The sequence below is a fragment of the Zosterops lateralis genome (assembly GCF_965231275.1).
Source record: "Zosterops lateralis genome assembly, chromosome: Z".
Taxonomy (NCBI): domain Eukaryota; kingdom Metazoa; phylum Chordata; class Aves; order Passeriformes; family Zosteropidae; genus Zosterops; species Zosterops lateralis.
The window spans coordinates 33,725,453-33,741,652 of record NC_139800.1 but is presented as its reverse complement, the minus strand read 5'-3'; the positions used below and the strand labels follow the sequence as shown (position 1 = coordinate 33,741,652).

Here is a 16,200-nt window from a genome sequence, read left to right as displayed (position 1 = left end):
ATACTGGTCTGGATTTATTCTTTTAAGGATAGTTCAGAAGCTTTATAGACAGCAAAACCAGTGTTTCCTACAGTATTTATTATGCAAAATTATTCAGCACCTCTGGAATAATTAATATTGGTCACTGGGAAAACAGGCAGGCCACTTTTCCCCCTTGCCTCTCTTTTTCCTTATCTCATTTTCTCCCCTTGTAATTTAATTTCAGGATTAATTAAAACCAGCTGTAGCAAAATCTTGCAAATGATAGTGCCTATAAAATGTGTTCACTGCTAGACTCCAAAACTATTCCTTCAATTCTCCAATTTCACATTTCAAGTAATTTGTTTTTAGTATATGTGACTACCCATCTTTTCCTGCAAGAGGATGGTCATTAAAAAAACACGTCAGTTCACTGAAAGACAGCTTAAAGAAAATAAAAACACTGATTATTTTATGAACATCATTGCTCAAGCTATGCATAAGATAGTGGTAATGGAAGCTTGGAATGGGAGGATTTGATCTTTTTTGCCTTCAAAGATTGTCATGTAACAGATGAAAATGTACGTCTCATAAGCCTGGAATTTCCATCCTCTGGATTTTCAGTGTCTTTTTGGATGAAATCTCTGAATGCAAAATGTGAGTTAACAAAAATACACACAGTATTGTGGACCTTTTCTAGTGCAGAATTTCACAATAAGCTATGAGCCTAATCAGTTGTTTTCAAGATCCAGTTTGTGTGTATGCAGGCTTGGATTGTGGAGACAAAAGAGTAGACTTCATTAACAACAAAGTACATGGTTTAATACTTTTTTTATCATTTTGAAAGAGACAAAGAGTATTTTAGTGTTACAGCTGCACAATTCAGTAACAGAATGGATTTTAGAGATGCAAGTCTGGGGTTCATAAATAGCTTTAGATTTACACTGCACAACCCATTCTTTATGGTTCCCCCAAAAATGGTTTGAAATCGTAAAAGCAGTCCCAGGTCTTCATGTTTCAGCAGAAGAACTGTCACTGATTTCAGCTGAAAGCTTGAAGGCTTAATTTCGAATTATTTGGTATGAAATAATTGAGTTCTGCAGCTATATGCCTCACTGCTGGAGCTGGTATTGACAAATACAAGATGTGTAAAGATATACAAGATATGCCTGACAAAACCATGCAGGGTTTTATTTTGAAGGAAAACTCTTGAGGTGCACATTTGCAAAGCACAACATAAGCTAAAAAGAACATCTAAAGAAATATTCCTTATCTGGGAAACCCAGTGATTGCACAATAAGGGTTGCAACTCAGTTAAAGGCCCAGCTCTTCATCAGAGTGATCCGGGAATATCTATTGGCAGCAGAGCAGGATGTACTGTGTCTCACTGATTTTAACATACACAAAGGCACGCCAGACACAGAAAGGGTCATAATGTGCATGCAATGGATTGAATTTATTGTAGTCCAATTAGCCTTTAACAAACAGTATCTTTTTTTTTTTTTTTTTTTTTTGTGTGTGTGTGTGTGTGTGTGTGTGTGTGTAATATAGCAGAGCTATGGCCTGCAACTTGACTAGCACAAATCAAACTTCCCATTCCTTACACAGGTGTGGTGTAGCCTAAGTTCTTCAGGAGAAAATTGGACTGCTAATCTGCCAGAAAATCTATTTATTAACTACACAAATTGCTGTCAGCTAGGGAAGGTGAAGGCTAGATTGAAGAGACATAGGCTAGACTGAAGAGACATTTCAGGAACTCAAATGATACAATGAGAACAAATTTCAGAGGAATCACAGAATTAAAGCCCCTGAATTGGAAGGGGCTCACTGGGACTATCAAAACCCAACTCTTAAAGAACTGAGCGAACTCTTACTGCATAGGAGACTCTAACTCAGAAGGAGTTTCTTTCGTTATAAACTGTGGGCTATTGAAGAAAAGATAAGCTAAATATGAGCAAATATATTCTTTTTTTTTAAGTTAAACTTTTAAACTTATTTAAACAAAGCATGCATTGAAAGGCTCCTGATTATGTCTCTATCAGGCATGAGAAAGCTTGGCCTGGTGTACGTTTGATTTCATTTTCCATCTTTACTGGTAAAACTGACATTTCTCCATGTAACTTGAGAGCCTTTACTATTCTTGGCACCCAATAAAACTTTCCATATGAAAGCCTCAATTTCAATTTTCACCAGTGAAAACACACTTCCACTTTGTTGAGAAAGAAGTTGAAATTTCATACTTTATTGTATTGAAAACTGTATTTGCCACATATAAAGAAAAGCTGCAAGAGCCTTCGGAAATGCTAAAACACTGGTACAGGCTATGTAAAACTGCTTTTCTAAGACACACAAAAAATCTAAAATGCTGTGAGGGCACAAGTGAACAGAAATATATAGAATCATAGGATCACGTATCTTCTACTAACTTGTCTTCAGTTCTTAACAGCTTAATCCTCCAGCCTGACAGACTACCCAACGTGAACCAGCTGGTTATCAAAGTACTATTGGGAACACAAAATGTCTTGATTCTGCAAGGGAGGTTGTAAAAAGGAATTCTGAAGTTCCATTGACTCTCTGTTTATGGTGGCTGTGGCTGCAATCTCTTCCAGACCGTTTTAGCATCAGGCTACGCTGCAAGCTCTACATTTTTCAAGAAACCAACAAAGGTTTGCCTGTGGTTCTGTAGTCCTGTGGTATGAAAGTAGTTTAGATAGCTACAATATTCTCACTATCACTTTAACAAACTATTTGCAGTACTATGGATATGATTATCATATGTGATGATCTGTATCACATCAAAAGCTATACTTCACTTACCACATTGCTGCATGTCCTGTACCGGATGTTTCGCCCTTCGCAGGTCCTGTGTTCAAAAATTAAAAACAAACCCAAAAACGTTAATAGCTGAATATAAAAGGCCAACACATAATGTTTACTTTCCCATATATATCTCTAATCACTATTTCCCCCACCAACCCTCTTTCCCAAAGTAACGGGTTATCTGTCCCTGTTGAGGTATGAAATCTACAACTCCTTAGTTTCCTAACTTTGCTTCAAAAATAACTTTCTAGAAGGTAGCATCAGCTTGTAAAGGAGATTAGAAGTGAAAATACAGAACTCAGCTGGAAAACAACATCTGAATGACATGAATCATGTGTCATGTCTCCAAGCAATTCCTAATGATTTTACAAGGTCAAAGCTCTGTGTCTACTTGAGCACACACTCTAGCACTGGCACGGTCTGAGCTGGCAGGCTTTGTCTTCTGAGAACAACTGGGCATGGGAATGAAGGAATTACGCCTGCAGCAGCATGAATTCATAGTACAGTTTAGGTTGCAAGGGGCTATCTACTTCCAATCCCGCTGCCATTGACAAGGACACCTTCCACCAGATCAGATTGCTCAGAGCCCCACTTAACCTGGCCTTGAACACTTTTGGAGATGGAAATCCAAAGCTTCTCCTGGCAACTTATTTCAGTGCCTCACCACTCCCACAGTAAAAAATTCTTCATAATATTTAACATAAATCTACTCTCCTTCAGTTTACATTTATCTTCTTTCAGGCTAGCATGACATAGTTTTTTCTCAATTTGATAGGGAAGAAGGAGAGCATAAAGTTTCCTCTCAATTCACTGGTGCAGAACAGCATTCAAAGAGCAGCTGGGTCCTGTGAGGTCAAGGACAGCACATACCCTGATGTGTGCTCTCCATGGTTCTCCTCTTATCCCACAGCAGGCCTATACTAACCCTGATGCTGGCAGAGCTCCCAAAAGAAAGGTCAACAGCCAGATACGTTTTTAGCACTCAGCAGCACGTACTCTGAACCTCTGACCTTACATAAAATTTCATGTATTTTATGAGTTCAGACAGCACACTCTGAGGCATGAGTATGAGGCATGAGGCCATCATGCAAATCAAAATGCAGGATTTGGCTTTTAAAATGAATCCTTCAAAAAGAACAGAATTCCTAACATTTTAGATTTCTTAATTTCACAGCTTCCCCCACTCCTCCCCTTCTTTTTTTTTGGCTAGGACTTAATAAGCACACATTCCTTCAGGAATAAATGTCTGCCAAGTCTGATTTTTAAAATCCAAACCATTTTTAACTATCCAAGGGGAAGGACGCAGCATCTGCACTGATTTTTCACTTTTTCTTTTTTTTTTTTTTTTAAAGCAGAGAAATTTTCCCATAATGAGTTAACTCCAAAATAAATGGAACAAGCTTCCTTTAAGTTATTGAGCTCATCCTCTCTGTCTTCATGATCCACAAGACTTAATAATGAATTTCATCCAGTAGTCATTTACATATCACAGTTTTTTAAACAATCACAAGAGGAGAAAAACAATAAACCTCATCACATTTTCAGAATAAGTCTAATTTGAAAGATAACTCATTCTGTTGTGTAGCATTTGGCATATGAAATTATATTAAAAACATACGGAAATATCACTAATTGCTATCACTAATTCAATGACTTTGTAGCCTTATATATTTAAGCCCAGTGAATTCTGATCTTTACAACCATGCACAGAAATGAAAAATGTGCACAGAGTATCTAGCAGTAGAAAAAATATGCTTTTGGCAGTATAATAATAAAATTGTATTCATAATAGACTATGAACTGAAAAACTTAACTAAAAGACCTAACATCAACAACAAAATACCCAAGCAACAACCTCTCACACACACACTATTCCAGTAATTCCTAAGCAATATAGGCAAGCTTGGAAAAATAGTGTGGAAACCTGTTCATATTGCATTCAATAAACATACTTTGCTAATGATAGATAGCAAATAAAAAATATATTATGCAGAATGCAGGCAGCCCTAGTGCAGGCCTCATTTACCACACTGAGTAGCTTGTTCATAGAGCTTGATACCTGCCCCATGTGTCTCTCCGAAATGCCACACAACCTGTCAGACATTACTTTGCTTCACACAGACTCACTATTAGCACAGTTTCAATTACTGTAACTCATTAATCTTAGAACCACTGAACTTGCAGGAAAATTTTAGCTTCCTTTCTATCAGTCACCTCTGAGTTTCTTCCTCTTTTCATGGTTTCTTCAAATTATCTGTTTTGAAATATAAAAACTCACTTACTTTTCACTTATTCTCTGAATTAGGGAAAATAATAGGTTCTTTCATTAGGCATATGACAAAACAATTATACCATTCTTTTCTTCCATTTTTCTTCTTGTGGCTAATAGCCAGAAGTGTTCAGATAAAATTTTCAATTCTGGATGCAGCTAGAGCTCTCATGATTCATGAAGACTAGGAAATACTCTTGGAAAATTCCTCTTATTTATTCAGCAAGACCATACTTTGGAGTTTGGTTGTTTAAACTCATTAGTTTCTCTCTTGTCACCCATCAGCCAAAAGCAGGTAAAAAGCTTTCAGCCTTAGATGATATATTTTCACAATACATTCACATAGTAGTTTGTGTTTCAGATCTATCTTGCCTCAGGATGGTATTCCAGATTCTCTTAACCACAAGTAACTGTTTTGGAATTCAAACTCATGGGATTTGCACACATATCTCAGCACGGACACTTTGCAGAATTCCACAGCACTGAGTCTTTAAGATGCAAGGAAGGATCATTGCAGTTTAGTGAGCCCATGTTGTGAGATACAGTCATCATTTATCCTCTGATCTCTGCAGGATATAAATGACAACTCCTACCAACAAGTAGTAAACACAGTCAGTAGGAAAACTCGGAAGTCAACTCAAATGCCAAGTTCACCTTGAAGGGCACAGAGAAGTAAGAAGTACTTCTAGCCTTCTCTGCTATCTACACTGCTGAGGATTTTTCAGTGGAAAAGGTAGCTGGAGGGTTTGGCTTGACAGAGAATTATTATCATGTGAATATGAAAGAAAAGCAAGCTGTTGGGAATCATGTTTCATTCCTTAAACTTAGTTACTTGTTTCCAGTAAAGCTTCTGAAAGAGGTTAACAACTTCTAATATATTAAAATATTCATTTCTCTTAATGTAAACAACCCAAACCCCTGGTATTTATTTCTCCAGGCTCCAGTTTGTAGAGGGACTTAGTTCAAGTCCCCCCCCTCAAAGGCCTCAAGTAGATGAGTATTTGTGCTCAGCTAGAGTTAGAAGCCTTGCAAAAATCCATGCCAGAAAGAATAGCATCCCCCTGCCAAAGTTGCCTTTATCTGTAATTACCAAAGCCTATGAAAGAGATTTTCAGAGGAGGACCTCATCAACTCCTGCCACTCTCAGCAGTCATCAGAGTTTGAATTGCTTTTCTTTAGAAACAAGTCTGCACATAAACAAGCAACTGTGAGCCATGGGTGGGTTATTTTTGTGCATATGAATTTTGATGCAGCTGTTCACTACGGGGTTTGGAAGTTGATGCATTGTTGAATAATCTCCATTACTTTATTTTCACAGCCCTTGATAGCCACTTTTCTGGGACACATTAGGGTTTCTGTATTGTACTTGTGAGATAAGTATGCTGTGGGTCTGTCTTTTCCCACAAGATCTTAGGCAGGCTATGGCATTAAGCCACACATGCAGAGGTAACACCATCTTGCATCTCCCTTTCTTCACTCTGTTGCTCTCACCTCTTTCTCAAATGTGGCACAGTGTTATGACCCCCTGTCATCCTCAATACAATTTCTGTGTTTGTGCTTCTCTGAGGAAGAGTCAATCTCTTTTACTCTTCCAGTGTACCCCTTTTCCTGTAAAGGAAATGAGAAGGAAGGCCCTGAACACCAAATTGTTATGAACAAGAAAAATGCATCAGGACTGTGTTGACTTTAAGGAGTTCACTTTTTGAAACTATTTAGGTGGATCTGCTAAACTATAAATCATTCAATTGACAATAATTTGCATAAATTTAAAAAGATTTTCCATATACTTTTGTTCACAAGCACTTTGCCTGACACAGTAAGTTCTTGAGATGTACTGGTATATTTTGCCATGCATCTGTAGAAATCTTTGATTCTCAGTGTTTAGAAGACTGTTTTCTACAAGTTCCTGTATGTTGAAATGTAAAATACAAGAAGAGTTATGTAAATAGTTAACTTTGAGACAAGAAAAGTGGGCATGGATGCACAAGCCAAATTTCCCTGGCAAATTTAGTTACAGATCATAAGAATATTCTTTCTTCTGCAGACAAAAAAAGCAAACAACCAGGAAGCAAAATACTGACTTGGGTCACTACATCCAGAAAAACAGAAGGCAAACAAAAACATGTGTACTAATCTTCGGCCATGAAAGACCAACTTTTTTCATAAATAACGTTTTTCACAACCTTGGTATTAGGCAATCAATAATTCTGATGGAAATGATGTTATTATATTTAGCATCAATGGTAACATGTGCACCTCATAAGGCTCAACAAGGACAAGCACGAGATCCTGTATGGCAGCAATCTCCACTATAAATATAGACTGAGTGATGAATTGGCTAAGAGCAGAGAAGGGTTTGGGGATACTGGTGGATGAAAAATTAAATATGAGCTGACAATGTGCACTTGCAGCCCAGAAAGCCAGTTTTATTTTGGGCTGCAGAAAGGGAAGCACGGCAACCAGGTCTAGTGATATGATTGTCTCCCTCCAGTATGCTCTCATGAGACCCCATCTGGAGTGTTGTGTTCAGGTCTGTGTCCCCTGCAGCAAACAGAACCTGAGCTGTGAAAGCAGATGCAGGTCATGAAAATAATTAGCGGGGTGAAACACCTCTGTTCAAGGTGGATTCTCAAGGGCAAAGTTATGTTTAACTAAGTTTCCTTAGGTAACAAGGCCAGTGATCTCATTGACTTCGCAAAGATAGAATTTCGTATAGAATTTCACAAAGATTTTAATAGAGTTGGCACAGTATCCTTCTGGTAAATTTTTATTTCCAAGTTTTTCTTTGTCTCATTCCAAGTCACTGATTGTTGTTTTCTAAGTAACCACTGGCATTAAATAACCCTTCATAAACTCAGAAAAATATGACTGGCTAGTCCACTTAAAATAACCTAGATCCAATTTAAGAAAAAATGGAAAATACAAAAAAACCACCCTGTCAGAGTGCTTTCAGGATACTGTTAATTTTCAGCAGTTAGTCTCACATATGTTTTCATCACTTCAGTATTTTTTATTTTCTTAAGAATATTTTGAGAAGTGCCTTTAGATTTGCACATATAACATGTATTGCAGATATACAGAAAGTAATTACAATTGTCAATGTTTTTCACTATGCAAGAAAGGCAGCAAAGCAAAAATTAGGGAAAAAAAAAAAAAAAGCCTTTCTGTGGGTGTTTTTGAGTTTTATGTACTTTATAGTTTTATGTACCCCAGTTCAAAATGGCCTCCAAGTTTCTTTCCCCTGGCTTCCATTTTGTTGTTTATTCCCCCCCTGACTATTTTAAGCATACAGTTGATACATTTCCCTCTGCCAGCCCTTGGAGACAACTCTCCATTGGCCAGCTTTTCCCGCCACCCATCCTTTCCATCACCCCTACCCCCCCATGCCAATCACCCTGAGGCCTGGGCCTAGGGATTGGCTGGGTCCTGACCCTCTCTCCTCCCCATTTCTGATGATTGGTTTTGTTCACATGTTTGCCACTCCTTGTTACATCCTCATTGGCTGTGCTGTTCGTCCCCTCCCCTGGGTTAGCCTGGGATAAAAGTGCATGTTCTGGTCAGCTCGGGGTCTCTCGTTCCGAGGCTCCGGACGGAGAATAAAGTTTTCCCCTGTTCCACCTCCATGAGAGTCCCTTCTCTCATTTACCGACCCTATTGTGATTGCCCTTGAGTGGAGCGTGGGCCAAGACCCCACGGGACACGAGGCTGTTCAGTGCGCCGGGGCTGGCCGGGCGAGGAGGTGCACTGCGACACCTTTCAGTAAAACAAGGATGAGAGGTCTCTTCACAACCCAAGTACAAATAACTACAATATAAAATCTCACCTGTTGTGCTGTATGACAAATATACCATATAGAACATAATGCAGGCCCAAAAATATGAACACCCCAAAGCTGAACATTCTAGAAATTGGAGGAGGATGCAGATTTTGCAGCTAGTCTTTATAAAACTAACATGCTGAACAGGATCGCAAGTTCTCCATTCTCTGAGGAAAGTTGCACCAACATCTAAATCACATGTGTTAGCCCACCTCCACTGAAATTTCTCATGTACAATCTAGTGCTTGGGTCTTCAGAGAATCGCATCTTAAGTTTCTTACAGGAATTAAGGCTTACAAAGCTCTCTACATTATGCAAAGGTCTGACTGATTTATTTTAAATTAAATTCAATCCAGGAACAGATTTATTTATGAAATATTTATGAATAGCCAAGAGCTCTTCCAGTGAACCTGGACATACGGACAGTGTATCGTCTGAGTAAGGGCTTCACAGACGTTTTTGTTTGGTAGGCTACTTCTCAACGGAGAGATGCATTTATGGAGAGCATATCCGTCACTCACCTGCAAGTACAAAGCTGAGTACTGTTCATTCTACTACACACCAGTTTTTCACTCAACACCAAACATAACATCTCTGTGTCAAGTCTAGCAAGGAATTCCATAGGAAAATAACACTAGGAAACAGTTTTCTATCATTTTAGATACTTCAGTGAGGTACTGAAGTCAGAAATTAGGACAGGCAGCATAATGTATCTAACTGGTTTTCTGAACACCACCAGCAGTCACTCCACAGACTACAATGCTGATTTACATTGCCTGAAATCTACAGCTTCCTATACTGCTGACATGTTGATCCAGATATGAGAAATGCTGCTTGCTGCTTCTACCATTAGAAAGAGTTAGAGCTTTAATCTCTCAAAAATTGGAAAAAGTTTCTCCATCAAATGAAACCAGAATGGTTTCAAAATTCCCATAATTACAGAATTCACTAATTGCAGAGTAAATAGAATAATAAATTGCTTTTTAAAATGCTGCTAGGTGGCATAGACTTAACCAGAAGGACCTACAAACTAAAGTAACTAAACATTTCTTCCAGCTATTTGGAATCATACACTATATCATGGAGAATGTCCTTTACAGAGTAAATCATCTAGATGTAGAAACTGAGGCAGAAAAACCCCAACAATTCAGATGTCCTGAAGGTCTTTGAAGGAAGCAATGTACTACACTAGTATACAGGCACAGTTTTAAACAAATGAGAAATGTAATGACAAACATCCTCCTAAATAATTTCATAGTGCAGGTCACCTAAGAATTTCATGACATTGACTGTACTCTTCATGAGTGATGTGATATGCTTCAACAGAATGTGATTATTTTTGAGGATGTATTCAACAACTTTCACAGCATTTGTGCACAAATATTTTGGTCTTTCTTCTGCAGATGGTAAACTAGAAAAGGGCTTATTCTCAAAATCCTAAAACCCCACAGTGTTTAAACTGATCATTTTGACCAATATAGGAACATTTCATAAATGTTTAAAAGCCTAAGATTTAATTTCAAAAGCTTATTTAGTAGTGCCAGGATAGAACACCATTGCATTTATATCATTACACAATGATTACAGTAATGTATGTTAGCTTCTGTAAAGAAGCAACCCTCAGCCTACATAACTGCACCACTGTAATTTTCACTCAGTTGAAAAGAACCTTTTATCAGTGTTAGATGTGAAAAACTTCAGAATCTCTAGGAATCAAAGCCCCTGAGACAGATCTGTGAATGCAGCCTGAAAATAAGGGTCACAACCTCTCACTGGGACTACATTCTAAATTCAGTTGTGAAGCAGAAACAGTAGCCAATATTTTGGTCTCAAAATTGTATACTGATGAAACTTAATCCAATATTTTTTCAAATATGTAGTATTTAAAGTAGCCTGTTTTCAATGCCAGTCAGAAGTGTTACTAACAGTTTCTTGTTCTCTTTTTAAACTTCAAACTAACATGAATAACATGCATCTTTGCATCTATTCCATCATTTTCTGACAAACAGAAACCATTTGATGTTTGATTTGTATATCAATGATATGTGTGATCAAAAATAAAAAATATTGCTCCTTAATGATAAAAATCTAATTTATTTTAGGCCCTTTCTGTTCTATGAAAAATGCACACATCATAAAATTGACCAAATTTTAGCTAATTTAGCTCTTTTATTAAACCTAACCTTCAAAGTTATGTTTTGGTTGCTATTTTATGAACCAAGTCAAATGACAATAAAGCTATTCTAACTTTTTTTTTTAAATCTGTGCTTTACTTTTTTATCCTATTTGTATCCTGTTTTGTTTGTTTTATCCTATTGAAGTGTTTTGGTTTGATTTGTTTTTAAATCTCGGACACTTTTATACCAAGGGAAATTTGTCAGGAAAATGATAATGTTGACTTTCTTCTGCTACTAAACATAAACCTCCCCACTTAATGATGGAAAACCTCCACTCTATTTAGAAGCTTATAAATTATTTCCCAGAGGTAAGGGTGATGATCTCAAATTTTGGCCCTTTAGCTCAGATTTAGTAACCTTGGGACTCCATAACTAGCTCAGCATTCTGCTGTACACTCAAATTATTCTCTGCTTCATGTTTTTTCATAAACAGAAGTAACAGTAACATGAAGGATTTCTAAGCAGTTTAAAGAATAGACTACTTATCTACTATTAGCAAAAATAATTTGCAAATCTCTAGGACACACTTATCTTCTGCCACACGCAGCCTAGCTTTAAACCAAAGTGATGGTGAATTTGGAAGATGATAGGAAAAAGAATCACAATTATCTTTTTGCCGAGCCTAGACAGAGCAAAATGGTATTGTTATTACTGTAGTACTTGTCCATATGTAAGCACAATTACAGAAAACACAGAATACTTTTAAATCAGGATGGGTGAACAAATGAGTAAGAGAATTTCTAATTTCTTTTGAAAATGTAGTCCAGTACAGGAAATAAATGCACGTGAATTTCAGATATCTAATTCAGATATTTATTATTATTCTGTTTGAGTTTGCTTGAATCAATATAGACAATTATTAAAACTTATATGGAAGGTATTTGAGTTATTATCAATTGCTATGCTAGATGACAAATGCCAGCAGTGCTGAGCAATCAACAGACTGCAACAAACATGAGTTGGATTCTAAGCAAGAGGGCAAAGTCCACGTTACAGTGACTCTCTACCTGTATTTCCATAAGCTCTGTATCCAAAGAAGCCAATAGCTAATAAAACTTCGTTCCCTATAGAAGCTCAAATGTTGGTAGTTTGTCCCTCAAGAAAAATAGGAATGGTCTATGGCTCTCTATACAGGTTTTCATGAATAGTGCTGCATGGCAGTTCATTAAAAAAAAAATAGGAAAAGCTGAAAGCAAAACACTAAAACACTCTAAAATTATAAAAATACTTAGCCCTACACCTAATATATAATTAGTCTGGGAGGTTCACTTTCAAGTTAGTTGAGACAGCACCCTGTAACATATAAAGGGAGTCTGACCTTTGTGTAAATAACAACAATATCAGAAGTTATAAAGAATCAATGTAAATAAAGAGCATGAAGAGTGTCATCTTTCGCATTTTGGTACTGTAATTAATAAAACCTTATTTTTCTGGGGTTTATTCTGCCCTTGCAGTAACCCAGCATGGGTCACTCAGCATGAGATACCAAGACATACAATTGACTTGGGCCAAGAACCCCTGTCTGCTTGTGTCACCAGCATACGCATTTATATCACTATCATATTGTCCTTAGCATAATCAGAAACAGTTGTTCTAATGAAATGTACTGGTAAATAGCCACTAGCCTGAAATTTTTGCTATTTAAAACATATGAATACAGAATTTTCTCTAACACTTTCCATTCTTTCATCACAGCTGTGAAGGCCTAACAAAAAACATGTTCCCAAAACAAACAACACAAGCACAAACATAACTTTGGTAAATAAAAGCTGGAAAGAAAGCTGGTTTCCTTTATTTAGCTATATAAATTAGTGGTCTTTAGGAATGAGCAATCAGTCTTTGTATTTCTTCAAAGCAGATGCACTAGGCTCTCTCTATTCATGTGATGCTCTGAAAGTCACCTCATACAGAACTAAAAGACATAAGGCATTTTAAACATTCCTCCCAGGATGAGAAATATTTAGGATTAATTTGTTCCAATTTGTTCTAAATGTGTTGGCAGTTTTCATTTGCTAGAAGAACCTTGTATCTTCCTTCAAACTGCAGTGAAATTACACACAACAAATACATGAGATAAACTGTAATGACCAAGAAATTGTCCCTCAGAGACAGACATTTTGGTCAAGCCTTATCAGCTTTGAAGTACTCATGTGAACAAGCATATTTGGAAACCTTTGATGAGTTTCTTTACTCTGCTCCCTCTCTGACTTAGCAGCTTAAAATGCTTGCTTTGCAGAAAAAATAATAATTTAAACTCTTTACTTAATTAACAATTGTGCATAGACCAGGGCAAATGAAAATCTATCAGATATTTGATTGAGTGCTTTTTCCAGGACAAATGTTATTATTTATGATTTATTGCTACTGGCTATCAAAAGCCACACATCTAATTAACCGTCTACCTCCTATCTTGGAAATTGGAAGTTTCCATGTCTGAATGGGTCATAGTTTGTGGTTGGTTTCTTAAGGCAGAAAGCATTGTTTGTGTCCTGATGCAACAGTAGTAAGGTAGTGTATGTGTAAACCCAGTTCCATTTGATTTGTGAGGTTATTCCCTGTTTCACTGGTGAAGTTCAGGGTCATCCTAAATAGCACAAGAATCAAAGGGAGTCCAGAAGAAATGGCTTTTACTCACATATTACAGAAGACCTTGACTACTACTACCATTTGGACCTCCCAAGATTTACCCTCGAAAACCTACAGAGACAGTTTTCATGAGGGAGGAGAGAAAGCACCTATTGCTCAGATTCCCAGGATCTCCTGATACATCTGGGTTCATGTTTACACTAAAGCAACATATTGAAGGTCACTTAAATTTTTAAGTATGGGAAACGATATGTTGTGACTACAATTCGGTTACTGTCTCTGAAATTTCAGATTTTGAGCTGAATGCAGAATCACAACCAGCCATGAAATGAACAAAGTATTAGAATCTGGTCCCCTGTTTAAAGCCTTTTTTATATATATATATATAATCCATGGGAATGAAATAGCAAAGTATAAAGTACTGGTTTTCCACTTATTTCAACAGATGCCTTTGCCTACCTTTTCTTCCAGCACACTTTTGCACACAGTCAACTCAATAAATGGGGCTACTAGGAGACTGTTCACAGAAAAAGCTAAAATACACATCATCCCATTCTGTTATGGTTCAATGCCTTATGCTGTTTCCGATTTTCACTAAACAACATCACATATTAAAATGTCAGACAGAGGAAATTATTTGGACTGTATGGCCACTGTTTGTTATATTAACATCAGGTTTTATAAGCACATGAATAAATATATGAAAGAAAGTATGCAGGATGGAAAACCGTATTAGATTTTTTTAAATCCTACAATATATAAGGTATCAGAGACATCAATACGCCCTAAAGTTTGGCTTTGGAGTTTCCCTTCATATCCTTTATCAGAAATCTGTTAATATTTATCACATATACCATGTTTACTGCAGATAAATTTTTTTCCTAAAGTGGATAGAAATAATATTTCTAGAAGTATTTTGAAGGTAAAACTTACATAAAGTAAAGAGTGGAAAAGATGTCAAATGAGTTGTTCATTTTCCATTGCAAACTAGTAACTGGGTAGGAATAAAATCTCAGATGCCTGACTGGGTACCCAGAATTCACCTTTGTACCAGACCATTTTATTTCTGTTTGTTGGGAGAGGCCTTGATGGTATTGTTGGCTTCCTACCTGAAATTTATTTGTAAGATATCCTTTGTAGAATTTTTATTTCTTAGATAGCCCAGGATGCCACATTTAACTAATGTATTGCTTTTATAGTCGATGTGGCTGAGACTGTGGGGTAGTAAATGTAGTAAATTATCTGTATTCTGGTATGAGAATGTATGACAACTCTTACTGCTTAAATGGTGAAAGTAAAGGGAGGTTTCAACTTCAGGAGCTGGCAGCCTTTCAAGCTGTCCAGACCACTTTTTTATCTCCATGGGTTCTTGCTATACTTTAAAGGGTGTTGCATTATCAAGGATGTTGGTTGCTTGACCCAATTAAAAAAAAACAAAACACCACCATAATTTTTTGACATCGAGATGAATATTTCAATATAGGTCAAGACTTCAATTGGTTACTCCGTATGGTCTGACACGTACAAGGAGGCTGAATTTTTCCATCAATAAAATAGCAAAAAATCAGCCACTTACTTGCTGCTCAGGCAGCGTCTCAGTGAATATGAAGCCCCCCCTCCACAGGTGCGTGAGCACTCACTCCATGAGCCCCAGGCATCCCACAGTGAGTCTCGGTCTTCCTCTGAGCGAGCTGTTCTGGAGCTCTGAGGAGAGGAAAAAGAAAAAAAAAAACAGCAAAAAACATTTAGGCATCATAATTGCTTAAATGTTGCATAATTGCATAAATTGCATACTGTTGCTAGTTTAACCTCTCTTTTTACTGGGTATCATCCTTGTTATTGAAAGCAGTGAATAAATTGAATAAATCCATTCCTCTCTGACATGCTTAATGGTTGACAAACAGTTCCTTAGTAGTGAATGGTGTATGAGTTAATTTTCATTTTTTAAATATCCTACTTTGTCTTGGTTTGAGGCTAGTGAAGCTGCTCTAAGAGAGGTCTTTGAACCACAGTGAGACAAAGGATTTTTTCTGACTAAGAAATGGAGTATTATAGACATTAGACCCTGTGCTCTGCAGTTTTGCTCCTGTGTTAGAAGCTATGAAAAGACATATTGAAACATGCCTTTCAAAATGCTCCTAAGGAAAAACTGAAACACAACATAGTGAATCAACATGCTAAAAAGGCATTCAATGTAATCACTTTCAAGCACTTACCGTAAGGAATTTGAGCTATTGTTGTTTCTCTGCCTAAAGATCTGTGAAACTTGCTGGACAAAGTTTCTCTAACTGTTTCATCCCTACTGTTTGCTAGCTTAAAAAAGAAAATGCACATTCCCTGAAGAGCAGGAGTTACCAACATCAGGTGCAGACCTAGAACGTGCTATTGTTAATGCCAGTGGCTGTGCTCAAACAGCTTCATAGAGAAGCAGCACTGAAGGATTCAGAAATGCTTAGCTCTTTGAGGATTAGGTTATAAACATACAGTAGTACCTGCCTCAAATAAAGCAATCATACCTGTATTCAGCATTTCTTTTTATTCATGCAAATGCACTGTAGAAACATAGATTCATA

General features: G+C 37.1%; 1 protein-coding gene across 1 annotated transcript in view; it reads right to left on the bottom strand.

Annotated features, from left to right (window-relative positions):
* Positions 1-16,200, bottom strand: part of ADAMTSL1 (ADAMTS like 1) — a gene marked incomplete at its 5' end in the record, with an annotated part of 171,752 nt that overhangs the window by 142,225 nt on the left and 13,327 nt on the right. The window contains 2 exons of the mRNA XM_083883570.1: positions 2,776-2,821; positions 15,204-15,331. Coding sequence (XP_083739696.1) covers positions 2,776-2,821; positions 15,204-15,331 — 174 coding nt within the window. The remainder of the gene's footprint in view (positions 1-2,775; positions 2,822-15,203; positions 15,332-16,200) is intronic.